Below are 25,190 nucleotides of genomic sequence, written 5' to 3'. Positions count from 1 at the left end.
CATTAGAGTATCAGAAGTGGAATTAATGTGTAATATTGAAGTTTTTCTCCCTTTTCCATGACAGTTGGATTTTTTTAAAACACACTGTTGTAATTGCTACCTTGTTTTTAGCTATCATTGATTTATTTTATTAATTAGTGAAATAACTTGTCTTATCTTAAACTGCCAATGTAATCCATTGGAAAAGCAAGTGTTTCTGCACTTAAGATAGTAATCATGTTAAAAACTTTTTAACTGTTCTCGACAACTGAAGTGGGTACTGACTTGCTGATGGTGTGCTTACTCTGCTGATAGCTGACCTCCTTCTCCAATATCATAAACTGGGCAAATTTTATTGTACTAAATTCTTGTCATATTTTACACTAAAACACATTTTAAAGTCTGCTTTCTTTCTGTATTTTGTCAGTGATTAAGGAGAATGTAAAAAGTGACAATGAAATGTGTATGTGAATGATTTTTAATGCTGAATTAAAAAAATCTTTTTTTTTTTTTTACTGTGGTCTGAGATGCCTTTTTTTATGATTACGTTCAAATGCTTTCAAACTACTGCATCTCTGAAATTGTTTCGGCTTCGGTTTTGGGACTGAGCTGGAATAATTTACTTCTGAGCAAAAATGTGTGTTTGAAAGAGAAGTAACTTATGCAAAAAATCTGTATAATGTTTTGCTTAGCACTTGAAATTGAGCATTTTGGAAAATTCTATATTGATTTTCATTTTTTCTTTTCTTACAAAATTGCATGTTCTTGTCCCAGAAAGTAGAAAATGTAGGAAAACAAAATAATGTATTTATCATTTACAGGCTAGTGGACATGTATGAAATTGTACCAGCTAAAAAATATTGTATTCAAAAATCCTATTCAAAATGTTTTCTGCTGGTATTTCTACTGGTATTTCTGAATGCCTTTTGTTTTTATCTCCTCGACCCACACCCCTCACCTCCTGGTAGCTTTTACCCTTTTCACCTTTTCAACTTCTGAAAAGTTATTGTGTGCAAGTAGGTGAGCGTGTGTTGTATTTGGAAAAACTGCAATACATAAGAGATCTTTCAATCAACTGTATTTGCGTTACCATAAAGGTCAGTGGTATGCTATTAATAAGCACTAGTGTGTTAATTAAAAAGTGTTTCCCTTTACTAGTGTAGGACTTAATTTTTAGTACAGGTTTATAAATGCTACTCTAAAATTTAATTTTTATTACAGGTTTATAAAGTTCACTAATGTGAAATTCTACAGTTGAACCAGACAAAATACAAACATGTAAATTAGTTTCTTCACGAATCTGATTCTGGGAGGACAGACTCTTTTTTTCTAGTTTGTAGGTGTTTCATGCCACTGCATTAATGAGAAATATGAAAATATATTAATTTAGTTACTATTAATTAAGAACAACAATTTTGTACAAATTTTTGATAGTGAAGTAGTTTCCTTAGCGTGTAATTGGACTAGTGCCAAAACAGTTTTTCTTTATGGGAACTTGGTTGTTAAAATAAAAACAAGCGAAAGTAGTGTATATTATACTACAAATAAAACTCATTCCAACATTCCTGCAAACATACCTGTGTGCTTATGACGTGGTGATTATGTAGACTGGATCATGACCAAGTTTCCAATGCATATGCTCATGATTGAGTCTTCTCACAAATATTCCAGCTGAGTTCACGGGATTAGACTTGCATTCATGTGAACTAATCCTGTCTCTGCTGATTAGTCTCTCTAGGCTGTATTTTTAAGCATATTCAGTATGATCATCATACTGATCAGTGGAGAATCTGGCATGAATGGATTGTGAGCCTTTCTGAAACTTGGCCTGCTGATATTTTGCAGACAGCTTGGATCTCCTTCTGCATGCTGTTTAGTTTGAATAGCTGACTGTTAATTTTACACAGTTCTGAAAAACTTCCTTCAAAACAGCATCTTATCTACAAATAAGAAATATTTATGTCATGTGGTGTAGGTTTTTTGTATGTCACAGGGATGAGTCTGTGAGCTGCAGCTGCTTTGATACACTTTCATAGGTTGTGCATTTCTTAAAAGCCTTCAGTCTTGATAAGGTTTGTTCTTGACATCTCTTGACAAGCCTGATGGATCTCCTTGCTTCTTCTGTAGGACTTACGCCTAGAAGTGCCTGCTTCTTTCCCTGTGTTATATTTTGGCTAGGAATTCACTTGCTGGCCAAGTTGTAACAAGCTTTTTGTTACTACTTACAGAATTTGTTGGAATAGCAAAATACCCTGACTGAAACTCAGTGCAGTAAAAGATTTTAAAAATCTGAGGCTCAAGGATTTTCTTTTTAATTAATGCTGTTCTTGAGAGAATCATAGAATTCCAGGTTGGAAGGGGACCTTAAGGATCATCTGATCCACCCTTTCCTGGCAAAAGCACAGTTTAGACAAGATCACTAGCACCTTTGTGTCCTGTTCCAGCAAAGGCCAGTTTTTGGAGAAACCCCTTTTTCTCTTTTTCCGTGAGAGGTCACTTTGTGATTTATCTGTTTGTATTAAGTTGTTATTGCTAAATAAATAATTGACTATTGTTAAGTAAGCTAGCAGAAAAATTGCTAAAAGATCCTGGAAATATAGGTTTCTGTCTTGCTACTTGTATTCTGTATTTGCTTACTGACAAAGGGCAGTCAAATGTGTCCATTTACAAGAGTAGCTGTTCTGGAGAAAGGTGGAAAAGACAAATGAAGGCGCATCCCAAAAATTCACTGTAGCCTGTAAGCTGTATTGTTTAGGTTATTTCAAATTCTGTTCCATAAAATGAAATTTCCAAAAAGAATGATATTAGGGGAAAAGTGGTAGGGGTTTTTATTTGACCTGTAGTTAAAATTGTCTTTGAAAGGTATCTTACTGTGATGTTCAGTTTGTTGCCTTTGCTGTCAAACTGTCCCATCCCCTCCTCAAGCAGTATTTTGATTCCCAATAAATTCTGTGTTTCCAAGTCCTTTCTGGCTCACTTTGTTCTTTGATAGGAGATATTACTTAAATGCTTCTCAAAGACATGTACTGGCATGCTGGCACACACATAGTGCTTAATGAAAGTCAGGTTGGACCTGACAAGTCACCAGTGAAAATAGCCTTTTAGTTGCTGCCTCTTCAGCAAATCAAAATAATAATTGGACAGAGGGAATAGGACAGGAGAGAGATTGCCTTCTGAAGAAAAAGGCAAATACATAAAATACTTAGCAGGTAATTTTTTTTTATTTTTAATTTTTTCCAGTTTAAAATAAACTTTGCATTGAAATATCTACCTACATATTTACTACTGTTGTATTGAGTTTGGGGAGGTGGGGGAAATCACTTACAACATCAATATAGAGTCTGTAAGAGTGGGCATAAGCAATAAGATCATGATCATGGCTGGGCTTCGCGAACGAAGATTTGGGAAGGGCTCTACCCATGTTTGTTGGAAGCGCGTTGGTGGCTAAAAAGGCCAATACGAGATAGACATGACCGGTTGCAATAAGGTAATACTGAGTCGAAGAACCAAGTCCTTTGCCAGCTGGGATTAAACCACAACAAAATTGCAGATATTTCATTGCAGCTCTTTAATTATAATCCATTTCTGTTCTTATAGTGGAATTCAAGAGTCTAGAGGTCAGTGGGATTCACAGATACTCAGGTTAAGAAAAGTAATCAAGTTTTTTCTGTTTCCTAAGGGAGATTTCTTAAATATATTTTAATTTTTAGTGAGCATTCATATTTCATGTGAATTCTAAGAACTTTTGAAGAAAAATACTGCGCTTAAAATACATTGGAAAACATACTTTGAAATCTAAAATATCCAGATTAGGTCCTACCATGTTCCAGTGTCTCTTGCCAAATGCCTGCAGCAAAGCAACATGTAGTAAAATGAAGAGCTTAAATTTTTTGGCTTTCTGATACTCAGGCTCAGAAGGGCTTAAACCAGACTTCTTAGATTCTATCCATACTCTCTATTCCAGAAATGCTTTTCAGCTAATTTGTTGAAATAGGCAAAGGACAACTAAGTCTTAATATTCTTCCTCATCCTCAAATCACAGCTGTCATTCAGGAGTCAGAAAATGTAAAGCTTGAGAACTTTGTAAAGTGATATAGAAAGAGCACTGTGGTGACTAATTTTATACCCACATCTGTTAGACTTTTGTGGAGAACAGTAATCAACCTGTATTGAGCAAAGATATTGCCACTGCCTCTTGTGTTATGGTTCTCATACATTCTGCGCAAGATTCTGCTTAGAACTCAAAAGACTCTTACCAGACATAAACTTCAAAAAAATTGCAAATAAACCATATATATATATATATCCCAACTAAGACATAGGGGATACTTTTGTAAAAGGTGTGGGTGAAGTGTATGGATGTGCGAAACATGAGAACAGATGACCTTGCAAATCTTTTTTTTTTTTTTTGTTCTCCCTGCTTACTGCAATTCTGTACTGTCAAATCTGTACAGTTGTCTGTGTGCAGTTGTCTTTCACACAGCAAGGTCTTGTTTCTTAATATTTATCCATTAGTGTTGGAAATTAGATAGTCATGATAATTTTTTATGGTTTGTAATTTAAATGAATGAATGCATGTGTATCAACACATGTGTTATAAAAATCTTTTCTTTATTTTTTTCAATAAAGAAACTAGTACAGTTTTAAAGTTTGAAGTATTTTCTTACAGAAAACTTCCACAGTTTTTCTGTCTAATCAGTGTCAGATCTTTAAAAGACAAAGTATATATTTAATGTCAACACTTGGAAGGACCTCCTCTTGTAGCCTGAAAGGTTTACTTGACTACTAGCCTCCCTTTCCTTCTTTTGTGTTTAAAAGTATCTGATTTGTGTTCATTTCATTCAAGGATAGGTCTCCTTTTAAACTCTGTGCTGTGAGTGATGCTTACAATAATATATTTGCTTTAGCTAAGGTAACTTGTAATCTTTGAAATTCCTGAATAGGCTGTGGGAGAGAGAAAATGGGTGTGACCCATGGCTGTTGACAAAACTTCCAACTATTTTTTTTTTAATGACAGCCAAGATTTTCATAATGAATAAAACCTAACGTTACCAGTATGTCAGTAAACTTTTAAAATTGAACGTGCCATTGATCTCACAGGTATGTAATAACTAATTGTTTGAATAGTTTTGTTGCTGTAATAGTTTTCCTATGCAGTGGAAGAAAGTACTGCAGATTTTACATACACCTTCCATGTGTCTCAGACACACTTTTGACTGAACAATTAAGGGAAGTAAAAGAAATGTGAAGTAAAGACATCCTTCCTCATAAGTTAAACATTGCTTTTGCATGTGACAAAACAGAGAATAGAGTTACTGGAAAGTCTTAGATTTAAAGTTTTTCCTGCCCCTGCAGTTTGTGGAAAAAGAGGTTAAACATCATTTGAATGAATTACATTTTGAAAACAAGTAATTCTATATAAATACAATTTAAAACTTTTTTTTCTTAATTCCAGTATCCAGAAGGAGTAAGCTGTCTTGCCTAACCTTGCATAGATCCAATTGCATACCCTTTCCCCCTATAAGAAGTATATATTATATCATTGGCAGTAGTACCATTTATTTGGGGATAGAGTCTAAAATTCACATGTTGAGGGGGATCCTGTTATTTTTCATTAAGCATCTTCCTAGTCCTACTGATGTATAGCTGAATAGCATTTTCTGGAGAAGAGCACTTGATTCATTCTGCTCTGGAAATGAACAAGCTTGAGAATTCCCCTTCATATTCTAGGAACCAGGAATATGAGATTTCTACAAGGAAATTTTATCAGGAGCCTGGGACTTGAGGTAGGGCAGGGAACATATACAGAGTAGTTTAGATACTAATGCTGATTTTTTTTTTTTTTTCCAAACACATGCTTATTTCTCTTTTGGGTTATTTTGTGTTAGAGAGATAACAGATATAACAAAACTATGGTTTTACGTGCTGATGGTCACCTCAGCACCACACAGACTCTGTCTCACCACCCCACAGTTGGTCAGGGAAGACAGTCATAAGGAAATTAGAAAACTCATAGGCTGAGATGAAGACAGTTTAATAGGGACAGCAAAACCTACATGCACAAGCAAAGCAAAATAAGGAATTAATTTCTGCCTTCCCATTGGCAGGTGTTCAGTCACCTGCAGGAAGCAGGGCTCACAGGTGATGGTTTCTTGGGAAGACAAATGCCATCACTCCAGGTGTCCCCCAGTCCTCCCTTATGTGATATGGAATATCCCTTTGAACAGCAAGGGTCAGCTGATCTGTGTCCCCTCCCAGCCTCCTTGCTGGTGGGGTGGTGTGAGAAGCTGGGAATGACTTGGCTCTGTGTAACCACTGCTGAGCAATAGCTGAAACATCCATGTGTTTTCAATACTGTTTTGGTCACAAATCCAAAACATAGCTCTTTTAAAGCATATAAGCTACTTTGAAGAAAATTAACTCTATTCCAGCCAAAATCAGTACACACACCTCCCCCCCCCCCCCAATTCCATACTGTATATATCATGCTCAGGTCTTATGTTATCCATTATATCCTCATTATCCACACACACACCACTTCCTGTGTTTTGATATACTCACAGATCCCTAATCTATGGACCAATTTGTTTTACCCCTGTAAAATACCCATAAATGTCCCAAGTTCTTTCAGTCCAGGACTTTGGGCTCCATTTGTTGTGGTGGTCACTCTGAACAGGAGAGGTGGTATGTCCTGTAGCATTACTGGGCACCAAAGCCAGCTCAGGTCAGGTCACAGCTGCACTTGCACTGCCTCGTGTGAAGCTTGTCTGCCACTGATTCAGGGAATTTCTGTGCCATAGCACTTCCTATAACATACAACTCAATTCATGGGTTACAACAATTTAAAGGTGTTTCCATTAGGAATCTCTACCCTTTGGACCAGCCCCTAGGGTTTAACGTTGAACTCCTCCCCTTGCCCTTCTCCCATTTGGGGTCTCTACTGTGGGATATAGTCCTTCAAGAACTGATATAATGTGAGTCCTCTCCACAGGGTACAGTTCTTCCAGATCAAAATGCTCTAGTGTGAGCCTCCTGCAGAGCCACATGTCCTTCCTGAAAACCTGCTCCTCTATGAGTGTTGTGAATGGTTGATTTCACTTTATGAACCCCTGTCAAAGGTTTTAGCAAAAGTGATATTAATAAGATGTTGTAAAACATCTTATGTTTTACATAAGTTGGATGGCACGTTCACTCTTATTATTGTATGGCACAGTTATTGGAACAATGATTCAAAGTTACCAAGACACAAATCAAAGCTATCATGCTACAAGGCTATGTGCAGTATCAGTCGCTTAACAAAGACCTACCTTTGGTAAAAACGTCTCTCTTTTTACCTTGAGAGGTGGCCCAGCTCCAGGGGAGATAACCCCTATGGAGCCACACTGCCTAGCAGAGAGAGCTCAAAGGCGGCTCACTTAGGCTGTTGTATTTATGGATTAAGTGGTTTACTCATAATCAGGTTGCTTACAATGGGAAAAGTATTCGTGAGACTGACTCCTTGTGCCCATAATTTTCTTTGTTCCTTGACAAATGAGTCTTGGAAAAGCCACTCGCTATTCATGTGTTAATTGCATTATTGGTGTTCTGAGCTCATGAGCAGGGATGCTCACTGGGTCACTCTGCTCCTGTGTGGGTTTTCAGAGAACAGATAAAAGTAGAAGAGTCCTTGGCCCATTAGTGGCTCAGACCTTTATCTCCTCTGGAACCTCTACCAAACAACTCCTCATCTGGCTGAGGGACTGAGTAACAATGGGTACCTCTCCACAGGACACAGCTCCTGCCAGGAGCCAGCTCTGGTCTGGGGTCTCCACAGGCTGGACCTTCCTTTAGAGCATGTTCACCTGCTCTGGTGTGGAGTCTTTTCTACTGACTTTGCCATGGAGTTGCACATTTTCTACTAAGTCATAGAGTATGTTCTCAGCATTTCTTTCTTGCATTGGTTTTGGTTTCTGTTTTTCTTTCCTTTACTCTTCACTTCCCAGTGTTCTTAGTTTTTCTTCTGTTTTCTCCTGTGAACTACTCTTATTTTCCCATGTGTAATGGAGCCTTCTGGCAAAGAAACCTGGGCTGCTTCTTGGTTATCCTTCTGTGTCCTAGTATATACTATTGCTCTATTCCATCTGCATACAGACACTTCAGAGAAAAACCTAGTGCCAGTGTAATCACAGGTAATTGTGTTGTACTTACCTATTTACTTTCTGAAAATTCCACATAAGCATTAAGACCTGTTCTGCTGAAATACTCATCTGTTTGGTTGTCTTCAGTTACCTGAGTGTTAGCATTATTACATTTTGTGATACTGAAAATTTGTGTCTCTAGAGTTGCTTCATTTCTAGTGTTATTTTGATGTTTACAGAATTCTTTCTTTTACTTTCATGGATACTAGTTTTGAAAATGTATTTAACTAGATAAATTTTGTCATAAAAAGGGCTATAATAATTGAGAATTCACGTATCTGCTTTTAGTATGGATCTTATGTTGCTCAATTGCTAATGAACACTAAATTACATTAATTGAGTTGGTTTTCAAGTTGTTATCTGAGCCATTTTGAAAAAAGAAAGACCAGGGCATCACTTTTATAATGAACTCTAACAAACTTCTGTTGAATTATTTTCATTAATTGAAGTTGCTTGTGATTTTTATGGAGATACGATGTTGTAAATATCAGTTTAAGTACATCGCTTAGGCCGGATATATGGGAAGATATTCCAGATTTTTACCTGGAATGGCTTTTAAGAGGCATGCAATTCAAGGGGGGGAAAAAAAGTTCTTCATTTTTCTTTCTAGTAGCCATACCTTTCATTACTTAGTAAGGTTTATTTAGGTGGGTTTTTCCAGAGGGTGCATGTGGGGGGTTGCCTTGGATAATATTTACATTGGCAGGTCATTCCAGTGTCCTGTTGAGCAAATAGGAACTGTGGACGTAATCACTGCAGTGTACTCATAAGGATGGTGTACAGAACAAGCAAACACCATTTGTAGAACAACAGGCATAAAGGTGCATTACAGTTGCATGGCCAAGGAGAGCTGGTAGTTTTCTAACATTAGAAGTGTTTCCCATCCTTGTTGCTGTCCTGGCTCCTAGCTACACAATGGTGTTTCTTTCCTTTTTCCAGTGCTCATGTTCATCTAGTACCTTTAGGAGCCACTCCAACTCAGTAATCTGACAGAAGCCAGCCTGTCTCTGCAGTGGGCAGAAAGAGGAAGAGAGGAGAGAAAGGAATGTCCTATTTGATGACAGTGAGCAACCTGCAGGGTTCTGCAGTGGTGTAATACGGCTGTAGTCACAGGTACTCTGAGCAATAGCTGTGCTCCATCACCTGTTGTCTGTGCTCTCTGATTCAGCTGCTCACCTTGTCACACCCTGACGGATTTTGGTTAGAATGAACCAATTTAAAACAGACTAATAGCCATATGTGGTGCATTGACCTTGGGTAGACATCATGTCCACCAAGCCCCTTGATCACTGGATAAATATATCCATCATGTGATAGGTGAGCAGTTGGCTCAGAGTTTGGGCACAAAGTGTTATAGTGAGTGGGGTGACATCAGGCTGGCCACCCGTCATTAGTTAGGGTTCCTCAGGGCTCCATTTTACAGCCAGTGCTTTTCAAAATCTTCATTAATGACTTGGATAGAGGACTTGAAGGTACACTAAATAAGTTTGCTGATGATACTGAATTGAGAGGAGCTGTTGACTCCCTTGAAGACAGGGAGTCTCCATGCAGAGAGACCTGAACAAGTGAGAGGGCTGGGCAATCACTAAGTTCAACAAGGGAAAGTTCTGGATTCTGCTACCTGAGATAGGGGAAACCCTGGGTGTACAGACTGGGGATGAAGTGCTGGAAAGCAGTGCTGTGGAAAGGGACCTGGGGGTCATGGTCAATGGCAAGTTAGATGTGAATCAGCAGTGGCAGCCAGGAGGGCCAACCATGTCCTGAGGGGCACCAGGCAAAGCATCACCAGCCAGGCCAGGGAGGAGATTGTACCACTTTGCTCTGCACTAGGATGGCCTCTCCTCGAGCCCTGTGTGTAGTTTTAGGTACCACACAATCAATATAAGAAGGATATAAAGCTATTAGTAAGCAATGGTGACCAGTGACAGAATCTGAGGGAATGGCCTGAAGCTGTGTCAGGAGGAGGTTTAGGTTAGATATTAGGAAAAGGTTCTTCACCAGAGGGCGTTTGGGCACTGGAACAGGCTCTCCAGGGAAGTGGTCACAGCACCAAGGCTGACAGAGTTCAAGAAGCATTTGGACAACTCTCTTAGGCACATGGTGTGATTCTTGGGGCAGTCCTGTACAGGGCCAGGAGTTGAACTTTGGTGATCCTTGTGGGTCCCTTTCCAGCTCAGGATATTCTGTTATATGATTTATTGCCAATTAAACAGAGTAGGATAATGAGAAATAACACATCTACAACCAACTTCCCCCAGGCTCAACTTCACTCTCAACTCTTCTGCCTCATCCCCCTGATCTGTACAGTTCATAATACTTTCTTCCTGCTCCGTTGTGGGGTCTCTCCCATGGGAGACAGTCCTCCCTGAGCTTCTCCCCTTTTCTGGAACTACAGCTTTCTTCAGGGTACGTCCACCTGCTCCAGCATGGTGCACTCTGTGGTCTGCAGATGCATTTCTGCTCCACCATGGATGTCCATGGGCTGTGGGGGCACAGCTGCCTCATCATGGTGTGCACCATAGGCTGCAGGGGAACCTCATCTCTAGCACCTGAAGCACTTCATGCACCTCCTTCCTCTTTGACCCTCATGTCTGCAGAGTTGTTTCTCTCAGTTATTCTCACCCTTCTCTCAGCTGCTGTGCAGTCTTTTTTACCTTTTCTTAAATATGTTATAGCAGAGGCACCACCGGTGTTGGCTGACAGGCTCAGTTTTGGGCAGCAGCAGGTCCATCTTGGGGCTGGGTGGAACTGGCTCTGTCTGACGTGGGGGCAACTTCTGGTGTCTTCTCACAGAAGCCCCTCCCCCCTGCTGCTTACCCCACCCTGATCTGATGACCTTAGTGAAGGAACATGCAATGAATTTAATTCATAGTTCATATGTAATGTGTAATTGAACGTAAGTATTTGAAATGATCTCTCATCTGCTGTATCGTGTGAGGCTAACCCTAATTCTGTCAAACGTTTTTCCTTTAATATTTTATATTTTTGCATAACAGAGGGAAAACAAAGGGCACTTCAGTGGACTTTTATTCTTATTACATTGTGCTAATGATAGTGATCTGGACGTTAAATGAAAGCAGGGGCTTCTTATGCTTTTTGCCTTTTAAGCAAGTAATTAGTACCATCCAGCTCGTTAATTTTTTTCATTCTATGAAATTAGCAGTTTGCTAAGATGTTGTCTTTCTGTAAAAAGTGTTGATCTTCCCTGACAAGAAAATTTTGTCTGTTTTGATACCTGGTCAAAGCAGAAGGATTAGAAGGTGATTTATTGTGAATAAAATGCTTTCCAAATGCTATTAAAAAATGAATACATGCTGTTGTGTCTTCAGACTTCTGAAAAAATGTCTGTGACTCCCAAAAGAAGAAGAGGAGGTTTTGTATGATACTGTTTTAATAGGGAGTGTTTCAAGCACTTTTATGCATTTGTTTCAGGTTGTAAAAGTAAATTTCTGCTTGAGGTCTCCTGATATTTTACTAATGCAAGAATATTTGTATTAATATGAGCAGGAAAGGAAGTTTTTGGTGGTTTGCTTACATATTTCTGTTCAATAAAAAAAGTACAATTCCTCATTCTTAAACAAGTTTATAACTAATAGTTAACAGTACAGCAATGGAGAAAATGAGGAAAAATCTTCTCTTGAACTGTATAAGCAAGGGCTACTTAGTAAGTTTAATTGCATTGTAAAGTAGTAGTTAAATCTTTCTTGCATCTTTTTTTTTTTCCCTACACATTTTGTTCTGTTTTCACTCAGTGTTAGAAAATGAACAATTCCAAAAGCTGATCTGACAAACTCAAGTTTGCTTAAACTTTTAAGTTTGCCCCTTTCAGTCATCTTGGAAATGCTGAGTATGGCAGCTGTCTGTAGAGCTTAGAGCCTGGGGTGACAGCAATCCTGACACTTTGAGTTGTGAGGGTTTTTTGGCTTGCCTTGATTCTTCTGTGTTTTCTCATGCATTTTATGATGCTCACAAAAAAAAAAAAATCTATATATTCTATAAGTTAGGAGAGGACAATAAACTCCTTTTCTCAATCCCCCTGGAAATAATGTCCCTGTTTTTATTTTGCATAAACATTAACCTGTTTCCTTACTTTCTTTTTTTGTGATTTCCATGACTGCTAGTGCTGTATGAGTTGCCTACTAAGTGCAATTGAAGTTTCCTTTATTGTTTAGTGAACAGGGTTTGCTTATGGCTTGGGATGATAGAGTTTATGATTTCTCTTTATAGCAGTTAGGAACGTGCAAGTTGGATTGTGACTATGTTGATCTCCAAAAGGGAGATGCTGAGTGTAAATGACAGTTCTTCATCTTCTGTTTCTCATTCTTCCTTCTATTTTCTCTGTATAAAACTTTAGTTCATTAAAAAAACAAACAAAAAAACAAAAACCCCAAAACAAAAAACCAAAGCAAGCAAGCAAGCAACCAACCAAAAACCCTAACCAACCAACCAAAAACCCAAAACAACAAAAAAGTGCTGTTTAGTAGGTAAAACTCACCATATCTACTGAATTGACAGAGCATTTGAAGGACTTGGTTTTACTGATTTTTCTTGGTACAGATAGTCTGTCTTAAGATAGTAAGTAGAACGTACTTTCCCAGTAGAAAACCCATAAAAAATGCTTTTCAAGTCATCAAAATCTCTCAAAATAAGTTCAGATATACAGGCATTCAGCTTTTTTTCATGGATTCTGTTGCCCTTATGAAACATTCTTTTAAGTCGAACTTAATATTAATTGTCATTTTATACTTTTAGTTAAGCAGGAAAAAATACACAATGTCTAATTGTTGAATGTTGGAAAGCATTCAAAGAATAAATCCTGTTAGGATGAATCGAGTTTCACTTCTATAATACAGGAAAATTCAAGTCACAGTTCTTTATTGAATGTATAAATACTGTGCTTCCTCTGATAGAGTGGGCAAGAGGTTTCTTATCATGAAATATTGCTTTTTAAAATATGCACTGTACTTATGCTCAGTAGAACAAATTTTGGAGAAGGTTCATAAAAACATTAAGACCAATCATATTTCTCTTTTTTATTTTCCTTCTTTGAGTATTCATATCTGAAAAATGTTTTGGTAGCAGAAGACAGGAATTTGCAAAATATAAATTTATAAATTAAACCAAGAGTCAAAGTATATTTTAAAACTTACCACTTTCATTTTTAAAGTATTTTAAATATTAAAATATAATTTTAAAATGTAATTTTAAAATATAATATTAAAAGTAATTATTTTTAATATTATACCAAATCTAGTGTGGATTGCTGCCAAAACAAGGGGATCCTTTACAGCCCCAGCTGTATGCTTACACCTTTTCTTTTGTGAGAGGTGACCAGCTGTTGCCTGCCAGCACATTGACCGGTTAATCTGATGGAAAATTAACATACTGCTGAGGTGGGCAGGGGTGAGGGCATCATCTTCCTGAACAAATGCAGAGGAAAATACAAGACAGCCAACAACTGCAGTGGGCAACTGGAGGTCCTTTTCTGCTGGGCAGCTTTCCAGGCACTTCCCCCAGACTGTACCACTGCCTGGGATTGTTGTGACCCAAGGGCAGGACCAGGCACTTGGCTTGTTAAACCTCATCCAGTGGGTCTCGACCCACCAATCCAGCCTGTCCAGATCCCTCTGCAGAGTGTTCCTGCCCTCCAGCAGATCAACACTCCCACCCAACTCAGTGTCATCTGCAAACTGGCTGAGTGGGCACTTGATTCCCTGGTCCAGATCACTGATAAAGATATTGAACAAGTTTGCACCTGGCTTCATCTTCTTTGCACCCGCCCTCCAGGTATTTCTATACCTTTATGAGATCCCCCTGAGTCTTCTCTTCTCTGGGGTGAACAGTCCCAGCTTTCTCAGCCTGTCCTTATAGGAGAGATGCTCCAGTGTCTTCATCATCTTCGCGGCACTTGCTTGGAACCTCTCTAATATGTCCATGTCTCTCTTGTATTGGGGAATGCAGAACTGTACACAGCCTCATCAGCACCGAGTAGAGGGTAAGAATCACCTTCACTGACCTGCTGGCAATGCTTTGGCTAATGCAGCCAACGATACCATTGGTCTTTCTGGCGGGTGGGCCTTGGCTGAACACCAGGCGCCCACCCAAGCTTCGCTGTCAGTCCCTTTCTGAGCTGGACAGGGGAGAGAAAGTATAATGAGAGGCTCAGGGGTCAAGATAAGGATGGGGAGAGATCACTCATGAGTTACTATGACAGGCAAAATAGACTCAAGTTGGGGAAATTAGTTTGATTTATTACCAGTCAAACCGTAGCAGGATAATGATAAAAGCAAATCTTAAAACCACCTTCACCCTACCCCTCGGTTCTTCTCAGGCTTACCTTTAATCCTGAATTCTCTGCCTTCTCCCCCCCAGCAGCACAGGAATGGAGACTACAGTCAATTCATTTCACATTGTCTCTGCTGCTCCTTCTTCCTCAGGGGGAGAACTCCTTCCGTTACTCCAGTGTGGAGTCCTTCCTGTGGGAGTCCTCCACAAACCTCCAATGTGGATCCTTCTCATGGGCTGCAGTCCTTCAGGAACAGGCTGCTCCAGTCATGGGTGGACTCTCTTTCTCCATGGGACTGCGGGTCCTGTAGAAGCCTGCACCAGCACAGCATTCCCATGGGTTCACAGCCTCCTTTGGGCATCCAACTGCTCACCCTTCATGGGCTACGGGTGGATCTCTGCTCCACCATGGACCTCCATGGGCTGCAGGGGCACAGCTGCCTCTCCATGGTCTTCACCAGGAGCTGCAGGGGAATCTCTGCTCCAGAACTTGGAACACCTCCTCTCCCTTCAGACATCACTGACCCTGATGTCTGAAGAACTGCTTCTCTCACATATTCTCACTCCTCTCTCTGGCTGCAATTGCTCTTGTGCAGTAACTTTTTCACCTTCTTTAAATCTGTTGTCCGAGGGGTGCCACCACTATTACTGATGGGCTCGACCTTGGCTGGTGGTGGGTCTGTCCTGGAGCCGGCTGGCACTGCCTCTCTTGGACAGTTTCTGGCATCTTCTGGCAGCTTCTCACAGAAGCCACCCCCTGTAGCCTTCCCATTACAAAAACCTTGCCACGTAAATCCAATACAGCCTTCTCTGCAGCAAGGGCACACTGCTACCTCATGCTCATTTTGGTTTCCATGAGGACCCCCAAGGCCTGTTCTGCCAATCTGCTTCCCAGCTGGACAGCCCCCAGACTGTGCTGGTGCCTGGGGTTGTACCTTCCCAGGTGCAGGGCTTTGCACTTCCCCTTGTTGTGCTTCATGAGGTTCCTGTCAGCCCCTTTTTCCAGCCTGTCAGATTCCTCTGGGTAGCAGCGTGACCATCTGGTGTATCAGTCACTTGTCCCAGTCTGGTCATCTGCATTACATACCTCTGTTTCTGGCAACTGCTCTCCCAACCACTAGGTACCTGTTTTGTGAGATGCTTTTTATTGATACTGAGGATTTATTGATGTTGTCTAATTTGACAGCTTCTTGCCAAACACATTTTTCTCTGCATCTTTGACCGAAGTGTCTTAAGTGGCTGCATTTAGTGCATTAATGAATCCATAAGATGATCCCACTACATATTGATTATCCTGTGTTATTAGAAGCAAAGTACTTCAAGTTGGAGGCCTAGCTGCAGTTCATTTGTTGGAACTCGATATTGTTTGTATACCCAATTGTTGCCTAAGCATGATGTTTTGCCTAAAACAAAATGAGGACTCTGCTTTGGCTGAAGACAGAGCTCAAGTAATCCTTGCTCATTTTCATGATTTCAATGCATAAGAAGCAGGAAAAGGGATTAAACTATGAGAAATTATCATCTGTGATAGAGTTGCATGTTCATCTCTGTGAATTTCAATCATCTTCTAATTTGTTTTTTCTTCAAAGGTAGTGATGATTAAAGGTGTGGTTTCTGCTTCTGGCTTGTTCACTTGATACTGTACATAAAATGTTCTAGTGACTAAACTCAAGAAGGAGGTTACTATAATGTGCTTTATGAACTTGTGGTTAATACAGAGCTTTCTTTTTCTGTAGTTGATTTTTAGAAATTAATAATTTAATTGCTATTCTTTTAAAAGACATACTTCTAATTTGTGTGACATTAAATTGTTATATTGTTTATTTTTTATTCTATTTTGAATTTCAGCTTCTTGACCACTCTCCCCTCGTCTCCTTCTCTCCCCTCCCCCTTCAGTCTTCATGGTAGTTGCTTTTGTTTTTCTTTACTCTCTTGTTTTATGCAGTTGTTTTTTGCTGTGTCTGGGAGGGGCATGTGGGATAAAATACCATGCTTACGTTGCCCAATCCAATTTCCATTTCCCTTTCTCTACTTTCATTCTAGTCTTTGTCATCAATTATGTCATTTTACTTCACTACTTCTGTTCCCTTGGGATCTCTTACCCAAGTTGAAAACATAACAGTGGTATCTAGATGTCCACATAATGAACCTAAGTAATTGTGTAATCTTATTATTGAATCTCTCATCCTCACTTTTTCCCCTTGTTATCTCATATCCTTCTGTGTTGCATGGTACCTAAAATTACATTGAAATTGCTTCAAGATAGTGCTGCCTTTTTTTTTTCCCCTCTTCTTTTCTTCTAAATGTAAAATTTGCTTGTGCAGTTGTCTAATCCGAAGTACCAGGTGCATTAAACTTTCATCCATTTCATATTCATCCAGCTGATAAAACTTAAAAAGCATTTGGGGATGAAATTGGACTGGTTTTAAGTAGAACGTAGAGATGTTAGGCATATGTGTATTTGTCAGATGTTAGGCATATGTGTATTTATCTCACTAGAGATTTAAATTCTTTGCTTTCTTAGACTGTTTCAGAGTATTACTCTTCCCCTCACTCTTATGGTTGGCATTCTAAAAGCCATGAGTTGTCACATATTCCTCTAACATTAAAATGTGTTCTCTAGTGAGAATTGAAAGCTGTTATAAAGAAAACTTCATATTTCAGTTGAAGGGGAATTATTAGTGATCTAGTTTCTCAATTCCTTTCCTTTATTTCCTTTATATAAAATAAATTTCCTTTATTAAATTGTATACCAGCTAGTTGTTTGTAGCAGACTTGATGTAACCAATCTCAGACTTAGTAAAGCCAGCAAAAATTAAGCATTTATTTTTTGCTCTAGTCATTTGAAAATATATATTCATATTAAAACCAAAATCAGAATATTGTAATTCTTTATATGTTAAAACTCAGTGTATTTTTCCTGCGTCTGTTCTTCAGAGTTCTTACTTGTCAAGTGCATTTGCAGTATGGTCTAGAAAAAAAAGACACAATTTGTTGCATAATACAAATAAAAAAAGATATTAGAACTTCTGGTCAGATGGTTTACAAAGACACTGAACAGCTACTGTTTTGTAGATACACCTTAAAAAGTAATGAAGCCTTCTGTTTTTATAGTTGTCTTGGCTTTTGTGAAGCATGTCAGCATGTCACACTTGTCTTTTTGCTTGTTTGTTTGTTTGTTTTTAAGTGATTTTGGTTTTCATCTTAAGCACAGTCCTGTGCAATGCTATGTTTTGCAGCTTTGCATAGTTCACTAGTGAAAATTGTTTAGATCAAAAAAGTGGAGACATGAAAATTTACATTAAAAAAGGAATTAAGATTGTATCATCTGCTTGCATAAGTGGTTTTGGACAGCTTTGACATATTTTTGGCAAGCTGAAAACTAATATGAAGTCTATTTTTAGTTGTTTGTGACTGAATCTTTTGTGCCATCCTTCAGTGAATAAAATTTGCAAGTTTAATGATGATTAATGTGATCAGATTTTTAAATCCTGCAAATAGTTCTGTCGCTGTTTAGCCAGCGTGGCTTCTTATTGTATGCTTAAGCACTTTTGATTTATAAGAAGCCTTTTTGGTCCACGTGCCCTGAAATGGAAGGAGTTTTTCCTAAAATACATGGATTCTAATTGGTTTCATGTCAGAATCCTGCTTTTTTATTTCAACCTTATAACAGTATTTTGACTATGTGTTCCAGGGGCTGGGAGATGTTTGGGCTTGGGAGGTTTTTTTTTCTTATTAGTATTTATCTTAGAAGAATTAATACATAATACATGTTAAAGATTTTTTATTATGACTTGACATTTTCCTTCTGCCTAAACTGGAATTCTCAAAAAAAAACCCCACAAAAAACTACTATACATCTTCAGTAAGACAGTGTGATTTTCTAGCATAATTATGAAAAAAACCTTAAAAATTTGAAATTAAATATTGTACTGACTAGAATGGGGAGGAATAGTTGAAGTTAAAGCAGGAAGGAGAGTAGTGGTTTATGCTGATACGACCTCAGTATGTGAAAGGATAGAAAACTGCTTAACTAATGTAAGTAGTCTGATCTCAATAGTTTTTGTTACAGTATTTTCAAAAATAATTTGTAGGTATAAGTTTTCTGAAATGGATATTAGAAGTAACTAAAGTGCATAAGAAACAGATACCTTAATGACATAATGGTTTATTACATGTTGAATTAAAAGTAAAGTATTCTCCAAACCTGCAATATGTGCAGAAACATTTGGTGATAGTTGATAAAATTTGCAAACCTTGATTCTTGCTATGTCAGTGTTTGACCCTTTTTTTGCTGCTCGTAGACCACACTGTGCTGGTGTTTTTATGTGTGAAATATTCCATGCTTTGTGTTTTGTGTGCTGAGGAGGTTTTTATATTTCTTCCTATCATCTGAAATATGTTTGAGAGTACTTTTTGTTTATCAATATTGAATGTGTCAGTTTCCGACCCTGTATGGAGCAAAGGGGAGGGACAGGAGGAATCAATAGAACCAGTGCAGTCTTTACTTGGATTGGGCAAAAGCTTATGAAAGAACTCACAATGTATTAAAATGCCTCAACAGGGATTTGCTGAAGAACTAGTGCTGTAATGTGTTATCTGCTTCTATTTTTACAGGTTCTGAAGGATGACTGATGCTGGTTTCTGTGATGCCACTTAACGTCTCCAGCGCTGTGGATTGATAAGGAACATGCAGATTTAACTGCACAACGTGGGCAGAAAGCACCAGTAGCGCCACTCCTTTTCAGCTCCCTAAGTGGACAGAAGTACATTGTCATCTGTCTGCAAGGGAAGATTCTTCAACAGCTTTTTACAGCTAATAATAGAGACAACATAGCATCATCCACCTTCCTGATTTACAGCGCATCACCTTCCAAGACAGATGGTCTGTCAGCAGCTGGAGGATGCCCGCAGAGCACACAATAATGAAGTGGTGAAATGATACTGCTGCTGCTGCCGCCGCCTAATTGTGAGGATCACAGCCGATAGAACCACGCTGCCCTTTTTCTGCTCACTTAATCAGGCCAGAAACAGCAGGGTGGACATGGCTGGCCTCGTTAACAACCTGCTAATACTGCTTCTTCTGTTTCAAAACATCTGCTTGGGTTTCAGAAGCCCGCTTTCGATCTTCAAGAGGTGAGTTATGCAGGAAAATGTTATGAATGCATGCAGTCACGGTATTACAAAAGTGTGAAAAAGCATGTCCTAGATTAAAATGTGTATGGTATTTGTTTGGTTTTGCTCATTGCTAGGAATTTTCTCTCTGCAATTTTGAAATGGCACTCTTGTTGCATTGAAGACAGAAACTCATGTTTTATCCATAGGTTGCTCATTACAGGTGAATTTAGGATGATAACACAATAAAGCAGAACTTTTTTAGATAACACTAACAGGGGTATTTGAGACTACACAGAGAGTAAATGTATGTCAGATGCCTGAGTTAGCTTGCGGTATAAAATGATGTTTTAGCAAGAAGGTATCAACTAAGTTAAAACTGAGCAATCCTGGGAAATTTAGGGGTGGTTTGAATGCAAAATCACATAGGTAAACTTTAATGTAGTGTGACCAAGAGAAGTAGCCTCTCAGCTCCTGAAAAAAGGTTTTACTGTTAGTGAGTTACATTGGGTACTGTATTTATCATGTCGCTTCTGTATTTATTTATACATAAAAATACATATGCAAAACTTATGACAATGTTACATCATGTTTCTGATGTCTTACCATTAAGTTCTTTACAGTGATCTACATTTTTTGTATGATTTGTTTCTGTATTGCATTCAGTACAGACTTTGATATTCAGGTGAAGTTGAAGTTTTACTTTGCTACTCAAAGTAGCATAAAGTTGCTATAAATGTCATAGTGTTTCAATTAAAAGTTTCCCCTTTGCATATAATTTAGATTTAATCTGTATACAATTATAAATCAGACACATAGGCTTAAAAAAACTCCAAAACTGTTCTGAATTATTAACAGTACCTGACCTTTTACAGTGAATTGATTCTCTGTCTGCACATCCATGTAACCCAGACAATTATTAGGATGAGACGATAGGTTACATTTTCAGCTAATGTTCCCAAACTAGTCTGTCTGATTGCTCAAAGGAACTACTTCAGTAAGTGCTGGATAACTATGATATTTTCTTCAGCTCATGAAGGAGTGAAATTTTCAGATCACTCCTGGAACTACTGAGCATTCTCAAACTTCTTTACTGGTTCTGTAGACCCTTCTTTTTAGAAAAACATAACAAAAATTGATATTTAAAAAAATCTTTTTTCCTTCTTTCCAAGATATAAAGATACAACTAGATCTCTTTCCAGTGAATGCCTTGGAAGTGAGCAGCCAGTGATTTCACTTGGTCTGTCAGATTTTGCATTGGACATTCGCATGCCTGGGGTGACACCTAAGCAGGTGAGAGAATTGCAGTTTTTGCCACTTACTGTTTTTTAACAAGCTAGGAAAACAATGCCTTCCCTACAATATCAATCACATAAAAAATCAGGAACAAAAAAGTCAGGATAACTTTTGTAGGTACAAATCTATGTTCAGAGAAGAGTAGGCAACAAAAAAGTAACCTCAAATGAGAGAAAAATCTTTTTATCTGATTCATTTTATTTGTAAAATGTTGGTTTCTTAAACTGAATTGTCGAAGTTTATTAAAACGAGGAATATGAGTTTTATAAAGTGAAATATTTCCAGCTGTGCTAGTAAGACGTGTTGATTTGGAGTTGCAGTTTACACCAAATCTCAGATGAGTGAATTTAGTTACATTAAATTGTACGTTGCTGCAACTTTGGCAAGCTGAGAGAAAACAAGCAAAAAGCATTTTAAAAAGGCTTATACTTTAGACCCAATATTTTAACCCTCAAAATACTCCATGAAAGCTACTACAAAAAGTTATAATGGCATACTCTTTCAGGTGTGAAGTTGATTATATTCTACTGAACCAAGTAAGTGAAAATGAAGACAAGATTTTTAAAATTAGCATTAACATTTTTAAGATTCACATAAAAGTGTCAAATTCGACTGTCATTTTCACATGTTAGTTTCATTAAGCAAGATAGATGATTTTTTTTTTTTTTTTTTTGCAATGAGCCATTGCAGGGAATTCTATATATCATTAAAGATCTACATCTTTTTTAGAGAGCTGCAGGTGCTTGAAAAGTGCAGTATGTTGTGCTGCAGTAGTTGATGACTCATTGTTGCAGATAGTACTTTCAAAAATACTGAAGGGAAAATGCGGTTTTCAAGTTATTGGGGAGCACCCCTCTGGAACCATGTAATTTGGAGCAAGAGCTGTTATTCCAGCAAAATATACTTCTGGAAAACATAAGTATAGTTTCTACTAGATCTTATTTGTGGGCAGCAAAATGCTAAACTTCTCCTTCAGAAAGAGTGAAAAGTACTCTCAGTTCATGCAGGTACACATTTGTAATTATGTTTTATTGATTTTACCTGAGGAGCCATTAATTGAACTGCTAGGAAACACGTACAAAGAGATCAGTCTATTCAGATTCCTATTAAAAAAAATAAAAGCCAAACCCCAAGACCAACAACAAAAGGCTGTAATAGATAATAGAAAGAACATCATACTTCTCACATTCATGGGTATCTGTTCCTTTTATGTACCCAGTAAACTGAAATGCTGCAGTCTAGTATAGAGTTTGAGGAAGTACAAGGGTAGATAGTAATAGAAAGCAACTTGCACAGTTCATTTCTAAAAAAATAAATGAAAGTAGTCAATGACTAGCCTTATGTACTTTTATTTTCTTCTCTCAGTCTCACCCACCCTTCTTCTCATTTCCCTTCCTCCTTCCACGGTGTTCCACATTAACTGTTCGAGAAACTTGTTTCCCATTTAGACAAGTTCAACAGCTAGAAGCAGTGGCAGAAAAGACAATCTTTGTTTCCTTGCGTTTCACCGGAGAGAACCAACAGCTTCATAGTTCTAATGCTGTCAGTTCATTTTTGTGGCGGAAAGAACACAAAAGTGAAGAATCCTCCTTAGAGAGGTGTCTCAGTCTGAGGAGACTGGAATGTTTGCTAAAGAGAATGAGTTATGAGATAGACCAAACTCCTCTCTCTCAGCAATTGTAAATTCAAAATTAAGGGGCTTTAATCGAGGAAGTGTGGAAAAAAGTCTGAATGAATACTTCTCTGTCCTTTAGCACAGTCCTAATCGTGGCTGGCAGGGGGTGCTGTTGGATTGCTGAAGGTGTAGGGCCTGCAGTTCTTGTTGTTCCCAGATCACGGTGTTCCAAGGCTCTTCCCTTCTCTCCCAGCAAGCACAGACCTCTCCAATGAAAGCCCAGTAGGTCCCGGCTGGAGTCACGAGGCAGTGTGCAAGCCAACCGAGTCCGGTGGTCCGGCCTCACCAGGACGGAAAGCCAGAAAGAAAGACTTCCAGGCTTTCTCTCCAAATGCCCGCACGCAGATCCCCATCTCCATCCCCGAGAGGGGACGCCGCAGTCTGCCCCCTTCCCCTCCAAGCAGAACCAGCCACCCCCTCCCAAAACTCCTCCCCTCTCCCCCCAGTCTCTGATGGGCCATCAGCGAGGAATACAGCCTGGCTAGCTAGTTCTTTTGTAAGGCTAATTAACTCCCTTCCCCCTTCCCTATTCGAACTCTGTTTCTCTTATAGGGAAGCAGGGAAAGAAAAATTCCTCTCTAAGATTTATAACCTATAACAAGAGGAAATCCTTCTCTATTAACTTCCTTCTAGGTCACTGTCTTCTTCGTGTACCTCTTGGCCCTAATTGTGGGCCTTTTTTTAAAAGAGTTCTGGACATGTATCACTGTTTAGGTCATGATTATTGCAGTTCCTGGATTCTCAAGTATAACAATTTACGTAGGAAGGGCAGGAAAAGTTAGAAAAAAAAAAAAGAAGAGGAGTAGAAGTTACTGGAGAAGATGTGACGGAGTTAAAGTCTAGAAAACAGAAGAGTTTTTAGAGCAACACCAGGATGTTCTGTGCTATCTCTTTTTTGTCATGCATCTTCTGTGAAAAGAAAGTCTTGTTTCAACTGGATTGTAATGAATTCTGAATTCACTCTTTGGCCATAGATTAGTACTTTCTGGAGACTTCACAAAACTGAATTCTTTTGGCCTCTTTCTCTCTTTGTGTTACGCACACATGACAGTCTCATTTCCTATCTGGTATCAGAGCTAACAAACATGTATAATGGAACTAACCAGTTCGTTATTTACAAGTTATAACCATATAATGTATATGTACAGTCAGAAGGTTTGTGTGGTGTCAGAACTGTTCTCAAAAGGTTGGAGACATTGGTTGTTTAGTCAGAAATACCATCAGGCTGAAAAAAGAAAGGCACCTCCTGAAATAGTACTTCTGCTGAATTCAGTTATTCCACAGCTTCACTCTAGGCAATTATATTTAATTTTATTTTCAAGACCCTTCATACTCCAGGTTCCCAGATAATGCTTGATGAAAGCAGATACTGAAAATTAACTATTTTGGATTCTAAGAATCTAACATTCTGCATGTATTCCCTGAAATTAAGATGAATTTTTGTTACCTCCAGTAAGGTTGTACCTAGATTATGAGCAAAACATCGTTTTGCAATGATTACTGTATGAATTGTTGAAATCTCTTACTGTACAGCTAACATACAGCTTAAGCTCTGTAAAATATGTGACTGGTTCATGGACGAAATATGTACGCATTTCCAAGCAGGAGGAGGAAGGAAAAGAAACCCCAGATTATTTTGTATCAACTTCACTTTACAATGGTGATAATGGTATAATTTTTAGTGGAATGATTTGCAAATGGGCGGAGCCAAGTTTAACATTTGTCCTTGCATTGGTAGTTTAGTTGCAGGAATGTAATTTGTGTATCTCATGTTGTCAAGGCTGGGGAAAAGTTGCCAAAAACCCTGCATTTTTTTTCCTGGACTATGTAAGGGGGTTAGTGGGGCCAGGATTTGCCTTACTGCAAGTAAGGCAGCAATAGCTGCATAGCTGCAGCTGCTCCGTGGTTACATTAATGGGAACCAACCCCTTATGTGACTTAGGAGTTCACTACCTATACAGATCTGCCCTGAGTTGTGCATTCTTTTGACACATGAACATTTGTGTGAAATTGTTTATTTCTACTACAATGTGAAGCACTGCTGCCATAGACTCTTAAGAGTTTGGGTATAAGGTTCTAAAAAAAAAAATCTACTTCTGAACTCAGGTTAAATAGAAAAGGTAGAATATTTCTAGAAGGCTTTAGTATCTTTGTTGTGTAAATGCATGTAACAAGAGTACACAAGGACATTCACATAAGTTGTATCAGCTGACCTCTGTTCATCCTTCCCGTCTTCTAGCAAAAACACGAAAAATGGTTTCTTGTCCGTGCACATCACTGCTCTGTGTAATCACATATTGTTATCACCATTGTACCTGTCCTTTCTCCTCAGCTGCATTTAATTGTTTACACCTTTTTACAGTGTCTTCTTTTAAATTAGGTTTGAAGTTTTTCATAGCAGGAATTTTATCTTCATCTCTGTAGATGTCCTTGTGAAGGTGCAAGTCCTGTCAGATTTTGAGTTCACGGGGGTAGCATTTGTATGGGCACGAACCCGGCTGCACAGTTTGTGCGGTGCTGAATTAAGGTTACAAAGAACACCAGCTTAAATACAACTGTAACACATGACCTACAGCCAATCACCCCAAGGCACTCCAGTGCACATGTCTGTTAGAGTACTTGGGAGACTACAACTCCCAGAATTGAGCACTCTTCTTGTAACA

General features: G+C 38.6%; 1 protein-coding gene across 16 annotated transcripts in view; it reads left to right on the top strand.

Moving 5' to 3' along the window:
• The window catches only part of PAM (peptidylglycine alpha-amidating monooxygenase), a 123,278-nt gene that overhangs the window by 28,937 nt on the left and 69,151 nt on the right, over window positions 1-25,190 (top strand). For all 16 annotated transcript variants that reach the window (XM_032675213.1, XM_032675222.1, XM_032675220.1 and 13 more), the window contains exons 2-3: window positions 19,059-19,577; window positions 20,729-20,849. In XM_032675213.1, coding sequence (XP_032531104.1) covers window positions 19,486-19,577; window positions 20,729-20,849 — 213 coding nt within the window. In that variant the 5' untranslated portion in view covers window positions 19,059-19,485. The remainder of the gene's footprint in view (window positions 1-19,058; window positions 19,578-20,728; window positions 20,850-25,190) is intronic.

The sequence above is a fragment of the Chiroxiphia lanceolata genome, chromosome Z, assembly GCF_009829145.1.
Source record: "Chiroxiphia lanceolata isolate bChiLan1 chromosome Z, bChiLan1.pri, whole genome shotgun sequence".
Taxonomy (NCBI): domain Eukaryota; kingdom Metazoa; phylum Chordata; class Aves; order Passeriformes; family Pipridae; genus Chiroxiphia; species Chiroxiphia lanceolata.
The sequence above is the reverse complement of the archived record's forward strand: the minus strand, read 5'-3'. Positions and strand labels throughout refer to the sequence as shown.